Consider the following 24,292-nt stretch of genomic DNA (forward strand, 5'->3'; position numbering starts at 1 on the left):
AAAACTGTTCCATCTACATTTTACTGGAAGTTAACGCTATAAGGGTCGAATGACCTACTCCTACTCCCAAATCTTCTCTTCATAGGCTAGATAATTCAACAGTAAAATGGAATGTTTTGCATGTTCCAAATTCTCTCTAGCTTTGAAGTTAAGTTGAAAGATAAACAGCAAGCTTAGGACATCTTTGTTTTATATTTTGTCCATTATTCTGGAGTTAACATTTTTCAAATTCTTGTAATTGTCCACAACAGATACGGTTGATGCATCATTGTGGTTGATTAAATTAGAACAAAAGAAATAGAAACCATATTACTTATGGTACATTTGATTTTGTATAAAGACAGACATTGAATGTTTCTCAATATTATTTTTGTCTAATCCAGTTTTTGCCCAGTTGTTTTATCCTTTATTTACAGTTGAAACATTTCACTGTGCCCTTTGAATAAAAAATTGCATACAAAGATGAATTTAAAGTGAATCCTTATTAGAGTCATAGAGGTACACGGCACAGAAACAGACCCTTCGGTCCAACTCGTCCATGCCGACCAGATATCTCAACCCAACCTAGTCCCACCTGCCAGCACCTGGCCCATATCCCTCCAAACCCTTCCTATTCATATACCCATCCAAATGCCTCTTAAATGTTGCAGTTGTACCAGCCTCTGGCAGCTCATTCCATACACGTACCACCCTCTGCGTGAAAAAGTTGCCCCTTATGTCTCTCTTATATCTTTCCCCTCTCACCCTTAACCTATGCCCTCTAGTTCTGGATTCCCCCATCCCAGGGAAAAGACTGTGTCTATTTATCCTAGCTGAAAATGTGTTGCTGGTTAAAGCGCAGCAGGTCAGGCAGCATCCAAGGAACAGGAAATTCGACATTTCGGGCTAAAGCCCTTCATCAGGAATGAGGAAAGTGTCAGCAAGACATTTTCAGCTCTGATCTCCAGCATCTACAGATCTCACTTTTTACTCTTCTATTTATCCTATCCATGCCCATCATAGTTTTATAAACCTCTATAAGGTCACCCCTATCCTTAAATGCTTCTAACATTTTCTTTCTTTATTTGCAAAAGCTGGACATTAATTCCCATTCTGAAATTTTGATGTCCTAAGGTATGTTGTCAGCATATTTTGAAATCAGTGGAATATGTAATACATCTCCAAAAATGCTTTTCTACAAAAAAAGCTTAGATGAACAGTGGTAGTTTGTTTATTTACATAAACAAACCAGTGTGAGACGTGTTCAGCTCTAAGAAATTTGAAAGGACAATCCATATGTAAAATATCAACAGGAAAAAGAACAAACCATAGATGTAGATATTACTTAGAAAATCTGTAGGGTAAACACAAATCATGTTTTTGATATAGGACATGCTGTATTCTTATTGACATATGAGTGTTATGGAATTCTCGCTTCTTTTGGATAATGTTTAATACTACAATATTAAACTTGTGTGCAGTTATTTGGACAGCCTGGTGTCAGTGGTGGATGGCCAGTGGACCTGTTGAGGATGTTGGGTCCTTGTAAATATGTTCATTTAATTCCAAGTGCCAGCTTTATCCTTTTTTTAATGCTACTAATTTGTCATATTTGTGTCCAGTTGCATTTTGAAGTTGTAGTAAAATATACATTTCAGATTTTGATCAGTCTGTGAACTAGTTTGTTGTCAATTATATGAAAATCTGTAGCCTTTGGTAACAAAGACCTACATTACTGCAGGAATTGAGTTAGTTCAGGCAAGACTATTAAAATCCCTCAATTTTGAATACCTGGTGGGCTTCTCTACAACCTTTTTTCCTATTTGAAGAAGAATCTCAGCTCCTGTGATCACCTCACATAATTGATTTGGATGTGAACATAGGAAGTATAGTTAATAAGTTTGCAGATGACACCAAATTGGAGGTGCAGTAGACAGCAAAGAAAGTTACTCCAAGTACAATAGGATCTTGATCAGATAGGCCAAAGGACCCATAATTGCAGATGGAGTTTAGTTTAGGTAAATGTGAGGCGCTGCATTTTGTAAAGGCAAATCTGGGCTGGATTTGTACACCTTAATGGTAAGGTCCTGGGGACTTTTGCTGAACAAAGAGACCTTGGAGTGTGGGTTCATAGTTCCCTGAAAGTGGAACTGCTGGTAGTTGGGATAGTGAAGAAAGCATTTGGTAGACTTGCCTTTATTGATCCTATTGAGTATAGGAGTTGGGAGATCATGTTGCAGTTGTACGGGACATTGGTTAGGCTACTATTAGTCTCCCTCCTATAGGAAGGATGTTGTGAAACTTGAAAGAGTTCAGAAAAGATTTACAAGGATGTTGTCTGGATTGGAGTGTTTGAGCTCAAGAGAGAGAGGCTAATAGGCTGGGGCTATTTTCCCTAGAGTCTAGGAGGCTGAGAGGTGATCATATACAGGTTTACACAATCATGAGGGGCATGGACAGAGTAAATAGACAAGGTATTTTTCCTGAGATGTGGGAGTCCAGAACTAGAGGGCAAGATTTGTAGTGAGAGGGGAAAGATTTAAAAGGGATGTAGGAGACAACTTTTTCATGCACAGGATGATGTGTGTACGGAATGAGCTGCCAGTGGAATTGGTTGAGGCTGGTACAATTATAACACTTAAGTCATCTGGGTGAATATATGAATAGGAAGGGTTTAGAGAGCTATGGCCCAAATGCTTGCAAATGAGAATATATTAATTTAGGATATCTGGTCAGGATGAGTTGGACCGAAGGGTCCATTATCATGCTATACAACTCCATGAATCTATGTTAAACCACACTGCTCCCTTGCAAGGGCAGATTGATTGTTCTCAAATACAATTATGGTTGGAATTCCCTTTCCTAGTTTCAAGATTATTCATCAATATTTTTGGAGTAATTGTTTAATGTTAGCTGCTTTAATAGGCCACATGATAAATGGCTGAAAATGAACGTTACAATAAAATAAGATGCTGAAAATATGGAAACTTTATCTTGTGGATTGGCTCTTTTTAAGGACAAAGTTAACATGCCTCTGACTCTATTATGTATTGATGATCCAGAGCTTTAAAAATAATAACCCTGAAAAGAAATGTGCTTCAAAATATCATGCAATTATACAATAACTCTTCATTAAAAGTTTAATATCCAGGCAACTTCCACATGAAGACCGAATAAGTTAAAATGTCCTTTATTACAGTGGATTTCAGGATTATTTTGTTACTATTTTGCATTTTAATTCCACATTTCACTTCACCTCTTTCGATTCGATATGAAAACACATTATAATGGGTGTAGCAACTAAACACAATGGGCTAAATTTTACTGGAAATCTGCTGTAAACGTTTGGCACATTTCAGGAAGGGTTTTGCTCTGAGATGCCTACTGAGTTTTCTTGCACTATCTTCCCAAACCCACCTCAGTATCTCTGCAGCACATCCCTAAGTCACCTCGTCTATTGTATTCTCTCACCCACTGTAAATAGGAATAAACGCCACTGCTGATCTCCAGCCATGCACCCGACCAAGTGCTCTCAGTACAGAATCGTCTTGCTTTGTGTGAATTGCCCTAGACAGGTCAGACAGAGAAAATTTGGCACCTCACTTTACTAGAGACAAAACAAAACTGCAGATGCTGCAATCCAGGACCTGAAGGGTTACACCCAAAACATGGTCTTTTCCATTTCCCTATGCAGCCTAGCTTATTGTGTTCTTCCTGCCTCCTGCTCGTCTGTCCCACTTTGCTGACAGGAACCTGGAGCTTGGGGTGGTGCAGAGGAGGGATGTCCACTTCCTTGGGGCTAGCAGAAAAGATCACACCCCTAGATACTGTGGGCCTGGTGTGAGTTTGCCTGAGTTAATGATGTTTTTCCTCTAGTCCAGTGTAGCACCCAGGAAGGAGGTCAATGAGTTTTCGCACTTAACAAGGGTGACTGTCAGCCTCCTCTTTGTTTCGCATATTCTTATCCCTGCTTTTGCATCTACCTCCCACCAAGGCTCATGGTCTATCACTATATTACATGCAACCCTTTGCCCTCATTCTTACCCACCCAGTCACCCCCACATCTGTAATCCTGAATGGCATCAGTGCTGCCTGTGCACTTAGTTGGGGGGCCTTACCACCTTTTCACCCACTTTTAAACTCACCTGCAACAGCTGTGCCTAGCTGCTTTCATTTCACTCAATTCCTTCCTTTGTCTCACTCTAGGAGAAGACTGCAGCTCTCAGTAGGGCAGAGAGAGTCCAGATAAGTGCTAGAGTGGTGCCCATGACATTTTAGATTTTCATCTTCTACAAGGAAAGGGTCCAGAATCTGGCCACCCCAAATGGCCAACTGACCATTCCCAAACCTTTGAACTGATGTCAGAAGCTGCTCTTGACTGGGACCCCTCAATGAATAGTGACTCCCTTAATTTTGCTGAGGACTAATTCCCCCCATAAACTCTGAGACATGGCCACTTGACTGAGGTACATGCAGTATGTTTGTTGCATAGGCTACAGGTGTATGGTGAAAGTATGAGGTTAATGTGGCATGATATATAGAGCTTAAAAATGTGCTGCTGGAAAAGCGCAGCAGGTCAGGCAGCATCAAAGGAACAGGAGAATCATCATTTCGGGCATAAGCCTTCCTTCCTTGAAGAAGCTCTCCTCAGCGAATCCTCTTGCAAGGATGCCTTCCTTGAAGAAGCTCTCCTTCTCCGTTCCTTTGCCTGACCTGCTGTGCTTTTCCAGCAACACATTTTTAAGCTCTGATCTCCAGCATCTGCAGTCCTCACTTCCCCCATGATGATATATAGAAACATGTTCACTGTGCCTGCTGATCACCATCTCCAACTATACAAGATTATCTTGACTTGCCTTTTAACCTGGAAACAGAAGTATTGAGCCTTGAAGTACTGGCAAAATGGGCAGTTAAAGACAAGACATGACCAGGAAAAACAGATGCTGTGAGCATCAAAATGGGCACAAAGTGAATAGAATGGTACCAGTGTCTGTAGTCGGTGGTTGAATGCGGTCACTGCCATATATCCTGAGATGTTGATTGTTCAATTGGAGGGCCAAAGGAATTGAAGTCACCAGGTTACTCCTCTGACCACCATTTGAAAACTGTTATTGTCTAGTTTCTATGTAGTGATTGGGAGAAATAGAAACTGCATGTAAATGAGGTGAGATTCATTAATACAGAAATGTCCCTGCACGCCCCTCAAAATGGAGTCAAATTCAGAACAAGTTTGAGAAACACTTACCTACAAAGCATAAGTTAGGACTGTGATGGAATGCTCCTCTCTTAGCTGGTTGGGTGCAGCTCCAATGACATTCAAGAAACTTGACACCACCCAGGATAAAGCTCCCTGCTTGATTGGCACTCAATTCAGCACCATCAACATTTACTTCGTCCACCACCGGTACACAGCGATAGCAGTTTGTATCATTTACAAGATATACAGGCAGTAATTCATCAAGACTCTCCTGACAGCTCCTTTCAAACCTGCAACTTCTACCAAGGGCAGCAGGCATTTGGGAGTGCCATCACATTGAAGTTGCTCATCATCCTGACTTGAAGATATATCATTGTTTCTTCACTGTTGTTGTGTCAAAATCTTGGAACTCCCCTTCCAACAGCACTGCATGCATTGGACTAGAGCCCCAGTCTTACCATCACTTTCTGCAGGGCAATTTGGAATGGTAAATAAATGGTAGCCCTGCCAGAAATATTCATGTCGTAAAACATAACCTGGAGATTAATTCTGTGTTGTGTCTCTTAATGTGTTTGTTTTTATGGCTGAGTAGTGCATTTCATGGGGCCCAGATGCCGCCTTGTAAAGCTCTTATACTCATTGTTCCGATTTTTCAGATTAGTTCTCAAGTATGGTGCTGAATCAAAGAACAGTTCTCCCTGAACTGCCAGGTCCATTCAGTTCAACCGAGGTAAACTAGCATTTTCTTTTCACTTGTATGGCAGGGACGATGCTGGTTGGTCAGCATATATTGCCCATCCCTAGTTGCCCTTGGGAAGTTGATGGTTAGCTGCCTTTTTGAATCACCTACCATCCATATACTGTAGATAGACCAACAATGTAAAAGCGGAATACTGTGGATGGGAGGAAATCAGCTAAAATAGAAGTAAATTTGGTGAAATACTCGCCAAGCTGTGCCAAAACTGTGAAGATATAAACAGACCTAACATTTCAAAAATTGTTTTTCATCAGAAATAGACTATGCAAGTCAGGATTGAGTTACTTCAGATTCAGTGCAGATTATCCGGCTCATAAGTCACAATGTACACCCTCTGCTTCCTGATGTGACTGCAAATGGGGTGATAGATTTGGGTTTTATTGCATTGTAAGAGATCTTTTTGATTAATCTTGAAATGCATTCACTTATGCTGGCATTGTTATATATCGTAACATTCTATTCACTTGTTAAAATTCTTATCTCCATAAATTGCCTTCAGTATTTTACAACCTAAACCAGTAATCCAAAATTTTAACCACCCAGTATACCTTCAACACTTCTGTCCAACCCATTGGACTATACCAGGGGTGGGAAGATGGGGGAGACAATGGTGTAGTGATAATGTCACTGAATGAATAATCCTGTTACCTGTTCTTTGGACACTTTGACCAGTTTATGTATTAAGAACTCTAACTCAAGTGCTCTTGTTAGTGAGGTAGACGAAGGAACATAGAATTTGTAATTCAGCCTGTTTTCACTAACAAGATATTCCTTGGTAAAAACATCAAGTCAGCATTTCCCAAATTCCAACAATATTTACTTTCTATCCATCTCAGACGAATATTGCTGTTTCTTCAGTGTAACTGGGTCAAATTTTTAGAATTCCACACTTGTTTCAGAAGAATCTGAAAATTTTGTCTCAGCAGGAATGAAGAAATGGTGATAAAGGTCCAATTTACAGGTGATTAGTGTTCATATGTATCTGCTACCCTTGTTCTACTAAGGGTTGAATTCATTGGTTTGGAAACTGCTGCCAAAAGAGCCCTGATGACTTACTACAGTGCATCATGCAAATGACACACACTCTCCTTCCTGATATGTATTAATGATCTAGGTCTTGGAGTCCACAAGTTTTTACAATGTAAAAATTCAAAAAGGACAGTTTGATGGAGTTAGCAGATAGCTGTCAATAAAGTTCATCATGGAGAAATGAGTGTAGTTTTTTTTTTAGGAAGAACATGGAGAAACCATATCTCATAAAGGGACAATTCTAAAGGGGATGCAGGAGCAAAGCTACCTGGGAGTTTGTACCCAGGACAGTAAAGGTGGCAGGATAGATGGACAAATGAGTGTTTTTCTTTTTAAAAATTCTACTAGTCTTTGTTAATGGTGGCTTCTGTGCCCAAGTGAAGGGAGAATGTGCTGAACCTATATAAGACTAGATTAGATTCCCTCCAGTGTTGAAACAGGCCCTTTGGCCCAACCAGTCCACACTGACCCTCCAAAGAGTAACCCAACCAGACCCATTTCCCTCTGACTAATGCACAATGGGCAATTTAGCATGGCCAATTCACCTGGCCTGCACATCTTTGGACTGTGGGAGGAAATTGGAGCACCTGGAGGAAACCCACGCGGACAGAATGTGCAAACTGACGTTGCTTTCACCTTAGCTGGAATGTTGTGTATTGTTCTGGGTTCCACACTTTTGCATGTGAACATACTGGGTTGAGAGCAGAAGCTTTTGATAAGAATCATTTCAGGATTATGAAACTTGACCTTTGAAGATAGGTTGAGAAGTTGGGCCTTTCTCTGTAGAGAAGATTAGAAGGCAACTTGACAGAAATTTTCAAATTTAATGCAGCTGGGCAGACTAGATGGGGTAAAATCTGTTCTTGCTTGTAAAAGAATTGAGAATGAGTGGACACAGATTTAAAGTAATATGCGAAAGAAGTGCATTCTTGTCAATGGTGGCTAGGCTTTAGGGAGTTGGGAGGGGAGTTAATCATTACAGATCTCTCAGCTTCTCATCTATTCTTATTTCTTGGTATTTATATGGGTTGTGCAGTTCTGTTTCTGTTCAAAGTTAACTCCCATGTTGTTAAGTGGAGGATTTTGTGATAAGTGTCATTAAATGTCCAGGGGTGATGGCTATATTCTCTCTGCTTATTGGACATGGCCATTTGTCTAGCATTAAGGTGGCAACTAAAATTCTCACCACACATCAGCCCAAGACAGAATATTGTACTGGTTTTGCTGCATATACACAACATGCTTTAGTATCTGAAGAGTCCCGAATGGTGTCAAACGCTGTGCAAATATTCCCATATCTGAACTTTGTGATGAGGGTAGGTTATTGAAGCAATTGAAAATTGTTGGACCTAAAACTCTACCCTGAGGAATTCCAGCAGCAATATTTTGGGATAACCACAATCCTTTACCTTTTGTGTTAAGCATGACTCCAACTAGTGAAAACTTTTCTGATTCTCATTGTTCACTTTTGTTAGGATTCTTTAATGCTGCACTCAGTCAAATGTTTTTGATAGTTGAAAAATAACACACATCTGTGAAAGGTATCTTGAAAACTGCCATAGTATCTCTAATCTGAAAATGTCAAGTCTCCAAGACATCTAAGCTGTTCAGACAGGCAGAGGCTGGCTCTTTTACTATGAGGGATACCCAATAAAAATATATAATACTCTCCCACTGACTCTTTGAAAGTGTACAGCCGAACTAACATGAGTACCAGAAGCATGGGTTCAATTCCTGAACTGACTGAGATTACCATGAAGAACTCTCCTTCCAACTGTGGAAGGATCTGAGCTGTCGAAAGAGGCTGGGCCTATTTTCCCTGGATCATTGGAGGCTGAGGGTATCCTTAAGAGATTTACAAAATTGTGAGGGGCTTTGACAAGGTGAATAGACAAGGTTTTTTTTCCCCAGGGTGGGGGAGTCCAGAACTAGAGGGCATAGATTTAGGGTGAGAGGCGAAAGATAGAAAAGGGACCTAAGGGGCAATGTTTTCACACAGAGGGTGATGTGTGTATGGAATGAGCTGCCAGAGGAAGTGGTAGAGGTTAGTACAATTGCAACATTTTAAAACGTGTCTAAATGAGTATCTTAATAGGAAAGATTTAGAGGTATATGGGCTAAACGTATGCAAATGGGAATAGTTTAGTTTGGGAAAACCTGGTCGGCATAATTAGAGTTGGACTGAAGGGTCTATTTCCATGCTGTATGACTCTGACTTCCAGCGAAGGGGGAGTGGGTGTAGCACATTAGTGAAAAGTAAAGCCACTTGCATCGTCTCAAACTGACAGTTCTTGAAGCCAGTTTCTAAGTATAGATTAGAATCTGGCTATCCACTTGGAATGTAACTTAATAGCTAAAATGTTAATGCAAAAAATCAAATTTCTCCCTCTAATAAATAATTGCATGATATTTCAGGGTATTGATAATTGCCTTAGTATATGTTGTTAATTTGAATAGTAAAGGTTGCAAAATATCTTTATTTTTGACAGAACTGAAACAAAATGGCTGTTTGTTCTCCTCGACATGCACGCAGCAGATCAGAAGGAACACTAATTGACCTGGATGAAAACCCATCAACAAATAATGCGTTTTTAAAAGGTATTGAAAACTCATATACTGCAAATAAACTGTTTCTTCAGTTCTGGTTTATTTCAGGTTTTGTTTGTGGATATGTTCACTCTTTTTTTGGTTGACCCAGCACTTAACAGTGAAATTTTTGTGGTTTGCCTATTTTGCACCCTCAAAAGCATAGCGGAGTTGGAGTTGGAAAGCCTATATCTAACTGGCTTCCACATATGTTCACCACTATCATCCCCACCCTTACCACAAAGCTTGTGATCAATCTGCTAATGCCCACTTTTTGATCACCATCATTTCTACCTGTTCCAATGCATTGAATACTCTTAATAAGTAGGTTGTGCAAGCAGGTCAACCCAATGCATTCCTATATCTTAAATTTTTTGCTTTTGTTCTTTCAGAATTTATTGACTAGTTTTTATTTCTCTAATCCTCTATAGACAGCAGCTACCAAGACACTTCTAATGGGCTAGAGACCGATTTACTGAAAGATTGGCATGAGGTCGTCTTTGATCATCCTAGCCAAACAGTTTCTCAGCAGACAAATCCATTTTGGAACGGTTTGTCGGGATCAAACCCATTTTTAGATGAGATTGCCAAAATAACTGAGAAGAAGACACCAAGCCCAGAATTTGTGTTAACGGAGGACCCACTGCTGCTGTTTGAAGATCCAAGACCTGCTGAGTCTGGCTCTTCAGCTGATGAATTGGATATTGATCACCTAATCTATATTGGAAAACCTTTTGCAAAACAGCATGGAAGGTGGAAAAGTGCCTCTGATATTTTGGACTTTTCAAACAAAGAAGAAGTTCCTCAGAATAATCGTCCAGTGAGTCAATTTATGGTTCCCAATTTGGAGTCATTTCAAAATGACAGAGAAGCCTACAAAATGGCATGGCTGAACCATAGGCAACTAACTAGGTCTTGTCTCGATTTGGATATGATAAGCCAAAACCCAGGTTGGGGACAGACACAGGCTATTGAAATGCACATTGTTTGTAAAATTGACCATAAAGGAGGATCTCTTCAGCTGCCTGAATCAGACGTAAGTGTCCACATACCTGAAGGTCATGTTTTGCCAGGTGAAATTCAGGAAGTGGCTATAAAGTCCTTGCTTGACCCACCTCAAGTACTTAATAACGATCTTTGCACAACTATTAGTCCATTACTGGAACTGAAACTGAGCCATTTAAAGACCCAAGATTTTATTTCTTTGGAAATGAAGGTGACAGCTGAAGTGAAAACTGATCCTATGAGTCAGGTTATGACTGAAATTGTGTGTCTTTGCAGTGATGCAAAGGAGGGCCCTTTTGAGAAGCTGCATGACATTTACATTTATAAAGATGTTATGCAGGTAAAGCTGAAAAATTTGAGTCCTTGTATGTATATTGTAGCAGCTGTTCAAGCTAAAAGTATTCAACCTCCTGCATCAACAGTATGGGACTATCTGAATAAAATGATTACTTTTGGAATTTACGGTCCCAAACATATTCATCCAGTTTTTACTGCCGTTTGTGTTATCTTTAGTCACAATCAAGTTCCACAAAATCTTACAGATGTTAACAAAAGCAATAAAAATTTACCACCAGTTGTTCTTCAACTTTGGGGAAAACATCAGTTTCAGTTAGATAGGCCAGAAGATTTTGAAATTTCAATCTTTCCCACTGACTCCCGGTACGAAGTACAAGAAGCTGATCAGAATGAAAAAGTTAAAAGAAGTTTGTTAAAACTAGGTAGAACAGTTCGGCAGCCGTTTAATTTGTCTATGTGCAAATCCGGAGAAATCGGTCCATTTCAGCTCGAAATTCAGGTAGCAGGAACCAGCCATAATGTAATAACAAAATTCAGTGTCCAGACACCCATGCCAGCACCCAAATCAAATGTGAGAAGGCGTCTCCAAAGATGGAAAGAACCTATAATGGCTGTTCCTTCAGATGAAACTACATCTCAGCCAGTTAATTATCCCTCATTTCAGGAGAAACATGTAAATATTCTTAAATATGGAGTGGCTCTGAAAAGTGTGCTGAGGCAGCCAAAGATTGAATACCTACTGGAATATTTTAAAGGTGACACAATAGCACTTCTCGGAATGGACAAAGTTAAAGCAATTGGCCAAACAAAGATCAAAGAGTGGTATGTCGGTTTCGTACGAGGAAAGATCGGCCTTGTACACTGCAAAAACGTGAAGGTGATTTCGAAGGAACAGGTCATGGACTTCTCAGATGTAAAGATTACAACCAAGATACTCCTCCATCAACTTGTGATACCATTTAAGAAGTTGACTTATATGTATTCATCCATCCGTAAACTCATCACTGAGAATATTTCCAATTGGAAAGCATTTGCTGCAGTGCTTGGATACACTGACCTCTCACTGGATAAAATCTGCAGGAGACCTGCTGAAAGTGAATCGGAACGTGTTGCATGTATATTGGAGAAGCTGAAAGAAGACTGCCATAGTGGTGACAATAGGACAAAAAGAAAATTCCTTTATGATGTTGTTCAGGCAAGTAGACTTGACAAGGCTGTTAGTTTGACACTGCAGTGTGGGGGTAGTTTACTGCATTACCACTGTTGATTCTTTTGATATAATGTTAAACTGAGGTCTGTCTGTTCATTTGATTCAGTTTACGTTAGAAATTATGTGGCAGGGAAATTTCCTGATATCTTCATTTGTCAAGATTAATTTTACCAAAAATAATTTATTTGGGACGACTAGAAAATGACAATTAAATTCACCTGTGAAACAGTGCCTGCAACTGCTGGGTTACATATTAAGCGATACAAGAGATTTCTATAGCAGTTTGCTTTTGTTTGATAGGAAGAACTGACACTGAGCTGAATTTTAGAGAACTACACAACTGATGACTTTTCAGACCCACTCAATTTTTGATGCAAACAGGAGAATTTTAGGGACAGGGTCTGTAAGGAAAGCTGGTACCCTGCTCTGGCCTAGGATGCGAAGGGGTGAAGTGGAACACCCTTTTCTACATCTGGAGACTCCGTATTTCTAGTTCTTGTTAGTAGTGGGACTAAGGAGCTGCTGGACAATCTGATTAGTCAGCTGATCTCTGGGGTGGAAGCCTGTTTGCAGCCCATCGCTGACAGCGGAACTGTCGTGTTAATACCCTAATGATTCTTCTCATGTCAGAACAAAAAAAACCCTACGCTCCACTTTTTTCTTTGTTTTTATGTAAATTCCTGTGAAGTGGAATAGGTTCAGAATAATATTGCTACTCAGAATTTTGGGCATCTGAGGTAAGAGGTGATCAGCAAAATATCCGACTGCAAACTAACCAGCATAGGCCTCGCTTTATCATTATCATCAAGTTAGGGGAGCAGCTGTGATTTAATAGTATTTTAGCCATGTGTTGTAGACAGAACTCAGTAGTCCTACAACCAATTGGTCAAAGTTTTGCCACTTCCAGTTATGAATGGTGATAGACAACTAATTGAAAGAGGACAAACACCCCCATCCACAACAATGGTAGAGCCCAACTAATCAGGGCAGAAGCATTTTTGAACCATCTTCAGACAAAAGTGTTAAATAACTGATTCATTTCTGTTTCCTAGGTTATTAGCCTAGTCTACAGCTAACTCCATTCAGTCTGTGTGAAGTTAAAATGAAATAAAATGTCTTGATCCAGCGAAGGCTGTCAGCAGTCTAACTGCACCACTGAAGACTTGTGTTCCAGTACTGCCCACACTTCTAGTCAAACTGTCCCTGTACAACTACAACATTGACATCTACTTGGCATTGTTCAAAATTGCCCATCTATGTACTGTCCATAAATCCAAATTAGTCAATTATTCTCAAGTAACATTCCAAGTGATGAAAGGTTTCACAAAAAGTATTACCACAGCAGTAATGTGCTCATTAATGATCAGTTTGGGTTCCACTCAGGTCAGTCCCTTCCAGATCTCATTTTGGCCTTGGTCTAGACTTGGGTAAAAGTGCTGCATTACAAAGATGAATTCAGATTGACTGCTATGACACTAAGGTAGTATCTGACTGGATGTGGCATAAAGGAGCCCGAGAAAAATTGAAGTCAAGGAAACTGGGAGAGCAGAATGGGGGAAACCATTGAGTGATGTCATACTGATCAGAAAGCAAGATGTTGTTTTTGAGAGCTAATTTCTGCCACGGACTCCACTGCAGAATTTTTTCAGGAAAATGTTCTCTACCCAAACATCTTCAGTTGCTTCACAATGATTTTCCTTCTCTCAGAAGTGAAAAGTTAATAGCTGCAGCTGTGAATGCAATAACTAAGGTTAAACTCCAGCCTCAAGCTGACAAGTAGCAAATGAGTGCTTGGAGGTTAGGAGCAAAGAGCATCTCTAAGAGAATCTAGCCATCTTATTGAATGTTCAATGACATCACCATTTATGAATCCTTCACTGTCAGAATATTTAGGATTACCATTGACCATAAACTTAAAAGGACCAGCTAGATTAGTACTTTGGTTACAGGAACAGGTTAGAGATTGACTAACACCACCTTACTTGCTAAAGCTTTCCAACATCTCTTAAGCACAAGGAAGGAGCATGCTAGCATGCTTTCAACTTACCTGGATGAGGCAACTCCAACAAAACAGTAATCTTGACAACATCCAGGGCAAAACAGCCTGCTTGATTGCTAGCTGTATTTAACATTCAATTCCTCCATGATTGGTGCATAATGGCAATAGTGTATATCTTCTGCAAGAAGCACTGCAGCAATCTACCAAAGCTCCTTCAACAGCACTTTCCAAATATGTGACTCTACCAACTAAAATGACAAGAGGTAGTAGATGTTTGACAGCACGGTGACGTCTCTGCACTGGGGCAGTTGAGAGAAGATTTGCAAGGTTGATTTTTGTTGTTTGAAGGGGTTGTCTTATGATGGTTACGCTTTTTCTCATTTGAAGTTTAGAAAAATGAGAGGTGGTCCTCTTGGTGGAGTTGACAGTGTAGATACCAACAGGTTGATTTTCTTGGCAATGAATTTAAGCCCCATAGGGTGCAAGAACAGCAAAGAATTGGAAAAGCTAATGTAATATTATCACTCATTGCACTGTATATTGAATATGAAAGGTTATGTTTCACTTATGCAGGGCATTCAGGGAACCAAATCTGGATAATGTAGATTACCAGCTACTTTTTTATTTTAAGGAAGGCTGTAAATGTGCTGGAAGCAGTGCATGTTTTATCAGATGAGTGCTTGAAATGGGTGGGTTGTCTCAAAGAAAGATTAGTCAAACAAGGATTGTATCTATTATCACTTAGAGTAAGAAGCTGCTTGATTGAAACGCAAGATCCCAAGGGGTCATGATGCAATGGATGTAGAAATCCTGTTTCCTCTAATGGGAGAATATAGAACTAAAAGTAATTTGTGTTTTAAAACTAAGTGATTGCTATTTAAAACAGATTGGAATAATTCTGTTTAGATTTCATCCGCAAAAGTCTGCGTATACTTAAGGCAGTGATAGAGAGTAGGGTCAAATGGCCTACTTAATTTATAAGCTTGTATCCAATTTCTAAATAAGGAATTGTACTTTTTAAAATGGAAGTGAGGAATTCCTTCTCTGAGGATCAGGAAGCTTTGGAATTCTCTATTCCAAAGAGGCTGTATCATTTACTATACTCTACGTGGAAATTGACAGATTTTGAGCTACAGGGTTATGTAAATCTGGCAAGAAAGTGGAGCTGAGGCCAAAATGACTGCAGGAATGATCTTGCTGAGTCATGGAACAATCTCAGTGACCTATGTCTACCCCTTATGTTATGGGAACACCACAAGCTGCAAGTTCTCTTCCAAGTTACATGCCATCTTTGTTTTGAGATTGTATTACCAGCCTTCACTGTTTGGTCAAAATAGGGGAGTTGGCAGTATAGTTGTAATGCTAGTGGGCAAGTAATCCAGAACTGTAGGCTAATGTTTAGAGATATGGGGAGTTCAAATTGCGCTGTGGCACATGGTGAAACTTGAATTCCATAATAACACCGCCTAACAACATGTATGTTGCTGTAAATACCCAGTCCATTCCTTTAGGAAAGGAAACTTGCTGTACTGACCTGTTCTGGCCTACATGTGACTGTCAATCCTCAGCAATGTGGTTGATTTTTAACTGCTGGGATGGGTAACAGGTGCTGGCCCATCCAGTGACATCCGCATCTCGAACAAACATGACAGCAAAGAGGGTAAGTGTGGTGTTGGAAAGCATAGCCGGTCAGGCAGCATCTAAGGAGCAGGAGAGTCAATGTTTTGAGCATTAACTCTTCCTGATGTGATCGGCTGTGCTTTTCCAATACCAAACTTTTTGACCCTGATCACTAGCCTCTGCTGTCCTCCCTTTCTCCTCGCAAAGAGAGTAAGGCTACACCACGAGAGACTGCAATTATTCACGAAGGCAGTTGGCTGCCACTCCGCTGCATACCATTTCTTCCAAATATCATAATGACCCCTTGAATGCCTCGAGTGAGATGGCGTCCGTATTCTCAGGCAGTGCATTCCATATTCTAGCTACTCACTTATGTGAAAAAAAACATTTTGCGTTACTCTTGGTTCATTTGCACATCACTTTAAGTCTCTGTCATCTGTTATTCATTGAGCAGGATTAGCTTCTTTGTATCTGCTCTATCCTGTCCACTCGTGATTCTGAAAACCTTTATCAGATTTCCTCAGTCGTCATCTCATCGGTAAGAACAATCCAACTTCAAACAAACCTGTGACCTCTACCAGTTAGAAGGACAAGTGTAATAGATGCATAGGAACACCAACACCTACAAGTCATCCTCCTAGCCCCACGCCATCTTGATTTTAGAATTGTACTCACTCTTACTGTGTCAAAATCCCGGACCTGTTCCTTAATGGCACTACAGTTGTTTTAATACAGAAAGGACCATTGCACATTGCCCATCCCACCAAACCTGCAAACTTCTCTTCCTCCCACCCCTCACCCCCTCTCCCCCTCCTCGCCCACATCCTATTATTCCAGACCCTCCCACCACCTTCATCAGCATCCCACATCCTCCTGTCCTGACTGGCTCACTTTACCCTCTGAACTCCATTTCCCTAGCCCATTTCTTTTCTGCTCATGACATCATTGGAATCGTATATGTGACAGCATTTCTGGAATTGGATGCATGCATGGTTTTGGGATTAGCAATTGCAGTGGCAAATACTGAATTTGCTTTGCCTCTGTGATTATTAGCACCCTGCATTTTAAATAAGTACAGTGACCTTAGCACTTCACAGTAGTAGAATCAAGCATAACATAATACTGTGCTAAAAAAAATGTAAGGTCATGTGATGAATTGTTTGGACAGTGTGATTTGCAGTGAGTTAAGGATGAATTTGCAGAGTTTGGACCCCGAGACACAATTACCCATTCTAGGTCAAGACATTTGGGGAATACAGGAGAAGCCTGTTGCTGAGGATAGGAGGTGGTTGGCAATCGGAAGGAGCAAAGTAACGGAGAGATTGAAAGGAAGGCAGAAAAGTGCAAAATTATAGCATTACCAGACCGTGAACCAATATATCAGTGAACACAGGAACGTTGAATAAACAAAACTTTAGAGTTATTGTACGCACAGTAGATAAACCCAAATTTGTAGTGTGCATGATAGGTGGCTAGCTAGAAAAGCATGAGAACAGATGAGACCAGTCAAGGAGTGGGGTAGGTGTAAGAAAGGCATGTGTGAAGGGTTGGTGGAAATGGGCAAGATTGAAATCCGTGGCCGTAGTGATAGAGGACATAGTGTTCATAGATTCAGGTCCATATCAGTAGTTGCCAACATTACAAACTTTCAGCCTGAGACTATCCACGGTGAAGCATAGACTCAGTGACAAGGAGGAAGCATTCATGATAGGAGCAGAAGACAATTGCTTCATTCCTAACAACGGTTAGTTGGAGTAAAGTTCAGCTCCTCCAGTACAGCCGTTGAGCATGGACTAACAACCTTAAACATTAAGTAGGAATTAAGAAAGAGGATGGTGAGAGAGAGTAAGGTGTTTTCAATGTATATATGAAACATGACAACTTTTCACTGATTAATGGTGCCTAAATGGAAGGGGAGCAAGGATAGATCCTTGGATATCTGCAGATGTAATAATTTGGGTGCTGGAAGCCATTCCAAGGCGAGCTTAAAACTGGTGTAAGAAGGCCAAATAATTCAAACAAGTCATTGATATGCATAGCAATATCACTTTGCTTCTGTATTTTGTAACTTTATTTTGGAGGAAGAGTAAAATAATTTTAAAAATTACAAATAATCTTTTGCAGTCATTATTGCTTGGCAAGAGAAACAGTCTATAACAAATATACATTGGTGTGTGTATTTCCCAGTTTCGACATAAAGTTCAAACTTTTGAGTAATGTATCGAGAAATGTAACCATTTTCCTGGTCAAGGACATTGCTGTTATAAAATGTTAACATCAGGCTGTTGGGAATCTTATTAGTATCATTCTCTGAGCAGATCACAATGTATCAAGATGAGAAATTTTCCTTCACCATTTACAATAATTTGTTTTGACGATCATGACTACAAGTCATCTTTAGAACTGCAGCATCTTCAAGCAATTTGTACTTGAATGGCTGAGATACTTGTTAATTGGCATTCCCTCCTTTTATTGCAAAATTGTTGCTTATTGATATTAGCAAAGAAGCAAGTGTTCATTTTGGAAAAAGACTTTTTTTTTACCCAACTACTTTTCCATCAAACTGTACGTGATATTAACACTGGATAACTTGGTGTTCCAGCAATCTCATTCTGAATGACTTTCTACAACTTGTATTTATGGAGCACATTTAACATAAGACATTTTACAATGATGCTTTGAGAGCATTATCAGACACATCCGGCACAATCAGACATATATTAGAACAGGTGGCCGATACCTTGTTCAGAGGTAAATGTTAGGAAGTTGCTTAGGTGAAAAAGGTAGAGGGACAGAGAGGTTTAGAAAGGAAATTCCAGAAATTAGCATCTAGGTAGCTCGAGATAGAGCTATCAACATTTGAACAAAGGAAATTTGAACAAAGGAAAGGAGATAACTGGGGCCTGAACTGCAGAGGCACAGAGATATAGGAGTTGTAGAGTTGGAAGTGGTTTGAGAAGTTGGTATCTATGCCCATCCTTCACCTTTAGTTCAAAGGTCATGTACATCCTTGCAGGAAAAAAAGAAATAGAGTAGGCAATTTGGCTTAATCTACATTTAATACTTTTTCTCGAGTGGCATCTTATCGAATGGTGCTTTAAAATCTAAATATGCTGCATTTTGTGGTTTCACTGTTAACCATCCAATTATTTACATGTTCAAAAAACTTAACGGAAGGCCTATTTTCTAAACATGTTAACTTCCAAGAAGAACCAAGAGGCCGAAGCTTTAAATTGCAGGAGCCTTTGAGGTGTTCATTCTACAGGCACCAAGGTTAGTCTAAGCTGTTTGCTGCCCAAAAAGGTCAGTGATGAGATTCTTTTAAGTGATGGTCAATCATGTTTAGACAAATATATAACATCCCTTGACTTTACATCAAAGGTTCCTGCAATGAAGATATTCACAATAATCAGTAGATAAGACGTTATGGAAGATATCTATTCCTGTATGGCTTTCAGTGTACTCGAGCATCTGTTTTTCTCATTGGCTTTAACCTCTGGTATTTCAGGTATTCTAGGAACATCACTTATTGTATTTTCTTGAGATGACAGAATGTTTGGAAGTTTGCACTGTCATGGTATTTTCTGCTAAAGTTCCGTCTCCCTTAGATACTCCAGTGATTTTTCTGTCATTGGGTATATCTAAGTCTGTACTTGGCACAGTTATTTGTGGATCTTCAATTGCTGTTATCCATAGTACATTAGTTGTCAACAAGAGTGATTTTAAAAATGTGGCAAATATCTACAGGCATACTATTTGTAGATGACACATCCTTAGGTCATCTAGAGAGCCTTTAGCATTCCCTTGTAAGCTGGCTTGCCAATACAGGTCATTCTGCTATAACGCGGTGGCTCAGTGGTTATCACTGTTGCCTCACACCACCAGGGTCCCAGGTTCAGTTCCAGCCTCTGACAACTATCTGTGTGGAGTTTGCACATTTCCTCCGGGTGCTCCAGTTTCCTTCCCCATTCCAAAGATGTGCAGGTCAGTTGATTTGGCCATGGTAAATTGCCCATTGTGTTGGTGCGTTAGTCAAAGGCAAATGGGTCTGGGTGGGTTACTCTTCAGAGGGTCAGTGTGGACTAGTTGGGCCGAAGTGCGGAAACAGGCCCTGTCTGCAATCTAATCTTTTTTAAAAAAGTTATATTTCTTGCGCTGTAGAAAATCATGCTGGAAAAGATCGTTAATTGAAAATCGCTATATCTGTTCAGTACAAAGTTCACATTATCCAAACAATGTCCATAATTGGTCAATTGCATTGTAGCCAATTTGTACTGATGAAATGTATGTTATAGCAGAACGAACTGTACCTAATTGTGTAACTGTGAGTTGATAGCAACAATGCCCATCTCTTCATATGGCTCACTGCTAGAGAAGGTACCCCTGTATGAGGCACAGATACTATGGTCAATTGTCTGATGTCTGTTGGGGTAAATTCTTGACCATACAGGTATGGGGGAATTGTGCAATGCAAAACGTGATATCTAGAGCTGCTTTCTCTATATATGCACAGTTAATTTTGGTTTTTTTTAAAGCTCTTGATACAAGAGCTTTCACACGCCAGGTCTTCCAGTCTATCTTGCTCCGCTCTGGGTTTTCAGAATCTTTTCTTGATACAATAGTTACTGTCTTCTCTTCACCTCTCTCTCACTCCATATACTGATTTTTCACATGCTAGTTGCACTGACAACTTTCACTCCAATTAGACCAGGACTTCATATTTTAATAGTGCTCATTTGACATGTGTAAAGGCTCTTTCACATTGATCTTCTCACTTCCAATTCTTGTTGTAGTGTAATAAATTGTGCAACAGCTTTCACAACGGTTGCAAGATTTGGGACAATACTGCCGTAGTCATTTAGCAAGCCCAAAAACAAATATTAGTCAGTTTACATTTTAGGTGTGGGAGCATTAATTATGATGTTTGATATACTTTTGAAGGTGATTTGCTTAGTCCATTGACGTAAGGACATGGCCTAAATATAATGAGGTTTAGAAAATTCACTTTAATCTTTCTTCACTCACAGGCCAAAATCTTCAATTCTCGTAGAGTAGCCACTAACTAGTCGAACGCCTTACTGAAGTCCAGTTAGATCAAGTCTACTGCTCTGCCCTCATCAATTCTTTTTGTTACTTCAAAAAACTCATCAGTTCGTGAGACAGGATTTCCCACACAAAGCTATGTTGACTATCCCGAATCAGTCCTTGCCTTCCCAAATAAATGTATATCCTGTTCCTCAGGACTCCCTTCAACAACTTGCCCACCACCAACGTCAGGCTCACTGATCTATAGTTCCCAGGCTTGTCCTTACCACCTTTCTTGAACAGTGACACCACGTTAGCCAATCTCCGGTCTTTCGGCACCTCACCTGTGACTATCGATGATACAAATATTTCCGTAAGAGGCCCAGCAATAACTTCTTTAGCTTCCCATAGAGTTCTAAGGTACGCCTGATCAGGTCCTGGGGATTTATCCACTTTTGTGTTTCACGACATATAGCACTTCCTCAGAAATATGGGCATTTTTCAAGATGGCATTATCTATTTCCTTAGTCTATATCTTACATGTCCATTTCCATAGTAAATACTGATGCCAAATACTCATTTAGTATCTCCTCTATCTCTTGCGGCTCCACACAAAGGCCACGTTGCTGATCTTTGGGGGCCCCTATTCGCTTCCTAGTTACCCTTTTGTCCTTAATGTATTTGTAAAAACCCTTGAATTCTCCTTACCTTTATTTGCTAAAGCTACCTCATGTCCCCTTTTTACCCTCCTGATTTCTGTCTTGAGTATACTTTTACAGCTTTCAAACTCTTCTAAGGATTCACTCACTCTATCCTGTTTATATCTTACATATGCTTCCTTCCTTCCTTTTTCTGAACCAAACCCTCCATTTTTTTAAAGTCACTCATCATTCCATACACCTCCCAGCCTTTCATTTCACTCTAACATGAATATACTGTCTGTGGACTCTCGTTGTTTAATTTCTGAAGGTTTTCCTTTCTCCACCCATTCCTTTACCTGTGAATATCTGCCCCCAATCAGCTTTTGAATGATTTTGCCTAATACCGTCAAAATTGGCCTTTCTCCAATTTAGAACTTCAACTTTTAGATCCAGTCTATCCTTTTCCACCACTATTTTAAAACTAATTGAATTAGTGTGGCTGACCCCAAAGTGCTCCCCCACTGACACCTCAGTCACCTGCCCAGCCTTATTTCTCAAGAGTAGGTCAAGTTTTGCACCTTCTCTAGTAGGTACATCCACATACTGAATCAGAAAATTTTCTTGTACATGCTTAACAAATTCCTCTCCATCTAAACCCTTAACACTGTGGCAGTTCCAGTTTATGTTTGGAAAGTTAAAATCCCCTACCATAACCACCCTATTATTCTTACAGATAGCTAAGATCTCCTTGCAAGCTTGTTTCTCAATTTCCCTCTGACTATTCGGGGGTCTATAATACAATCCCAATAAGGTGATTATCCCTTTCTTATTTCTCAGTTCCTCCCAAATAACTTCCCTGGATGTATTTCCGGGAATATCCTCCCTCAGCACAGCTGTAAGGGGTTGATTTTACTATGAGATATATGGAAAATTCCAGATTCTTTGACCAAAGGTAGGGGGTTGATTTTTACATGAGATCAACTATTACAATGCAGTGGTCTTTGAATTAGGATTGTCAAGTATTTCTGTGACTGAGAATCTGCATTCATCAGGCTGTAGGCTTGACTGATCTCAATATTTTACTTACACACACCCCACACCCCCTCTCCACCATGAGTCCATCAAGAGGTCATTTAACTGAAGGCAAAGAATATTGTTGAGCATCTAGTACCAGATTAACAGCGAACTTAAAATTACTGCAAATGAGTTACCAATCTCACTCCTCTTTATTATTGGTACAATAAGTGTGACCCAATCACCCTTATCTATGGGTTCAAGGACTACTGTCTTTACCAGCCTCTCTCATTCTGCCTCAACCTTCAGTCTAATTGTGGAAGGCCATGGTCCAGTCTTCGTGTTATCCTTGATTTTCAATTTGACAGATCTTTTCCATGCTTCCCAAGGTATGGTTCCTATCATTTTGTGAAGGTTCCTAGTCTTGAGATTCATTTATAATATCCTTCCTTGATGGTTATTTATGTATAAACTTGGACCAATAATGGCAGTTGGATATTCAACAAGGAATCCATTTCACACTGTCCTGCTATTTGTCTGTAAAGCATATTCCTCCCCACCACTGAATATTTAGGAGCTTGAATACCTTGGTCTTTAGTGCCAGTGAAACATTCTTTGACACTTGATCCTTAAGCAACTACTTCTCCTGTCTCACTTGACTAGCTGTTTAAAGTAACCAAAATTGATCAGTAGTAATCAGTACTTGAGACTATTTGTGATTTGTAGAATGAGAAATTTTGAGTATAATTGAAGAAGCTTTCTGCTCTCTCCTTCCATCACTTAATTTTAGTGTTTCAATGCCCCCTAGCTGTATCTTCAATAACTCTGAGACATGCACTCAGACATGACAAAAAATGAACATAGCATAAGATGCGCTGCAGAGTTTACTGCTACAGCTTCCTGATCAGCCAGAGAAATTAAAACATTCCAGAGCATCCAGGTATATTCCAACTGATTTTGATGGTACCAGTGAGTGCTACAAATGCTTAGTTTACTGGTCTTCTGACATTGACATTGACAACTACAAATACATTCACCGAAGCAAGTAATGCAAACTAAATAAATATGAAAGCACTGATTTAAAGAAAATAGTTCTAAATGTTGTGTGAAAACATGTAATTTGTTAAATTACTTCCACAAATTTAATATGAAATTAATAATTTGTTAATAACATAAGTAACTTGTGCATTAAATACATTTTTGTACTTGTAACATTTCAAGCATTTTCAGACATCATTTTGCTTTTAACAATTTTACTAGGTTATTCATAGATGAATTTGAGCAAAAGTACCTTAGCTTTTTGATTTTTGTAAAGAGTCTCAGGGCATGTTAACAGTGCAGGATAACTCAATTGTTGCACAGCACAAGATTTGTGATTACTGTTTTCGAATAATAGAGTGCAGTAGATTTTAGGTGGAATTCCTGAAATGTTGTACCACAAGATGAAGAAATGCCAGTTGAAAATTTGAACAACAATGTTAGACTATACATTCACATGCACTTAGGAAAAGTGCATATTATATAGATTTATTTGCACTGTATCATACAGAAACTGTAAAGCAAAAAATAGAAAGTGCAGCAATTATTCAGCTCATGCAGCATCTTTAGAGAGAGAAACGGAATTAATAGTGCCAGTGTCTATCGGAGAACTTCCAAGCTGCTGGTGTTGTGGACAGAGTCCTGTCCTGCCCCAGTTAAGAAGCCTGGAGTTAATAACTTGTAATAATAAAAGGTTTCTGTCTGGATCTAGTCAGATTGAGTGATCAGATTTACTTTGCTATTGGATGGGAAATACTCCAGAAGAAATTCATTCCAGGCTGAGGTGGTTCACCCGCTTAAGACAGCAATAACTTTTTAAGGATAGGATGCAACATGGTTCATGGGTTGGGAATTGATTCTGGGGTACAAAGCAGATTGAGTAGAACAGGATGAT

The 24,292-nt window shown here is 39.7% G+C and overlaps 1 protein-coding gene across 2 annotated transcripts in view; it reads left to right on the forward strand.

Moving 5' to 3' along the window:
- macc1 (MET transcriptional regulator MACC1) overlaps positions 1 to 24,292 on the forward strand; it is a 57,633-nt gene that overhangs the window by 25,048 nt on the left and 8,293 nt on the right. The window contains exons 2-4 of one of the 2 annotated variants that reach the window (XM_060824711.1): positions 5,833 to 5,906; positions 9,452 to 9,560; positions 9,980 to 12,045. In XM_060824711.1, coding sequence (XP_060680694.1) covers positions 9,464 to 9,560; positions 9,980 to 12,045 — 2,163 coding nt within the window. In that variant the 5' untranslated portion in view covers positions 5,833 to 5,906; positions 9,452 to 9,463. The remainder of the gene's footprint in view (positions 1 to 5,832; positions 5,907 to 9,451; positions 9,561 to 9,979; positions 12,046 to 24,292) is intronic. The other variant, XM_060824710.1, reaches the window with a different exon arrangement.

This window comes from Hemiscyllium ocellatum, chromosome 5, assembly GCF_020745735.1.
Source record: "Hemiscyllium ocellatum isolate sHemOce1 chromosome 5, sHemOce1.pat.X.cur, whole genome shotgun sequence".
Classification (NCBI taxonomy): domain Eukaryota; kingdom Metazoa; phylum Chordata; class Chondrichthyes; order Orectolobiformes; family Hemiscylliidae; genus Hemiscyllium; species Hemiscyllium ocellatum.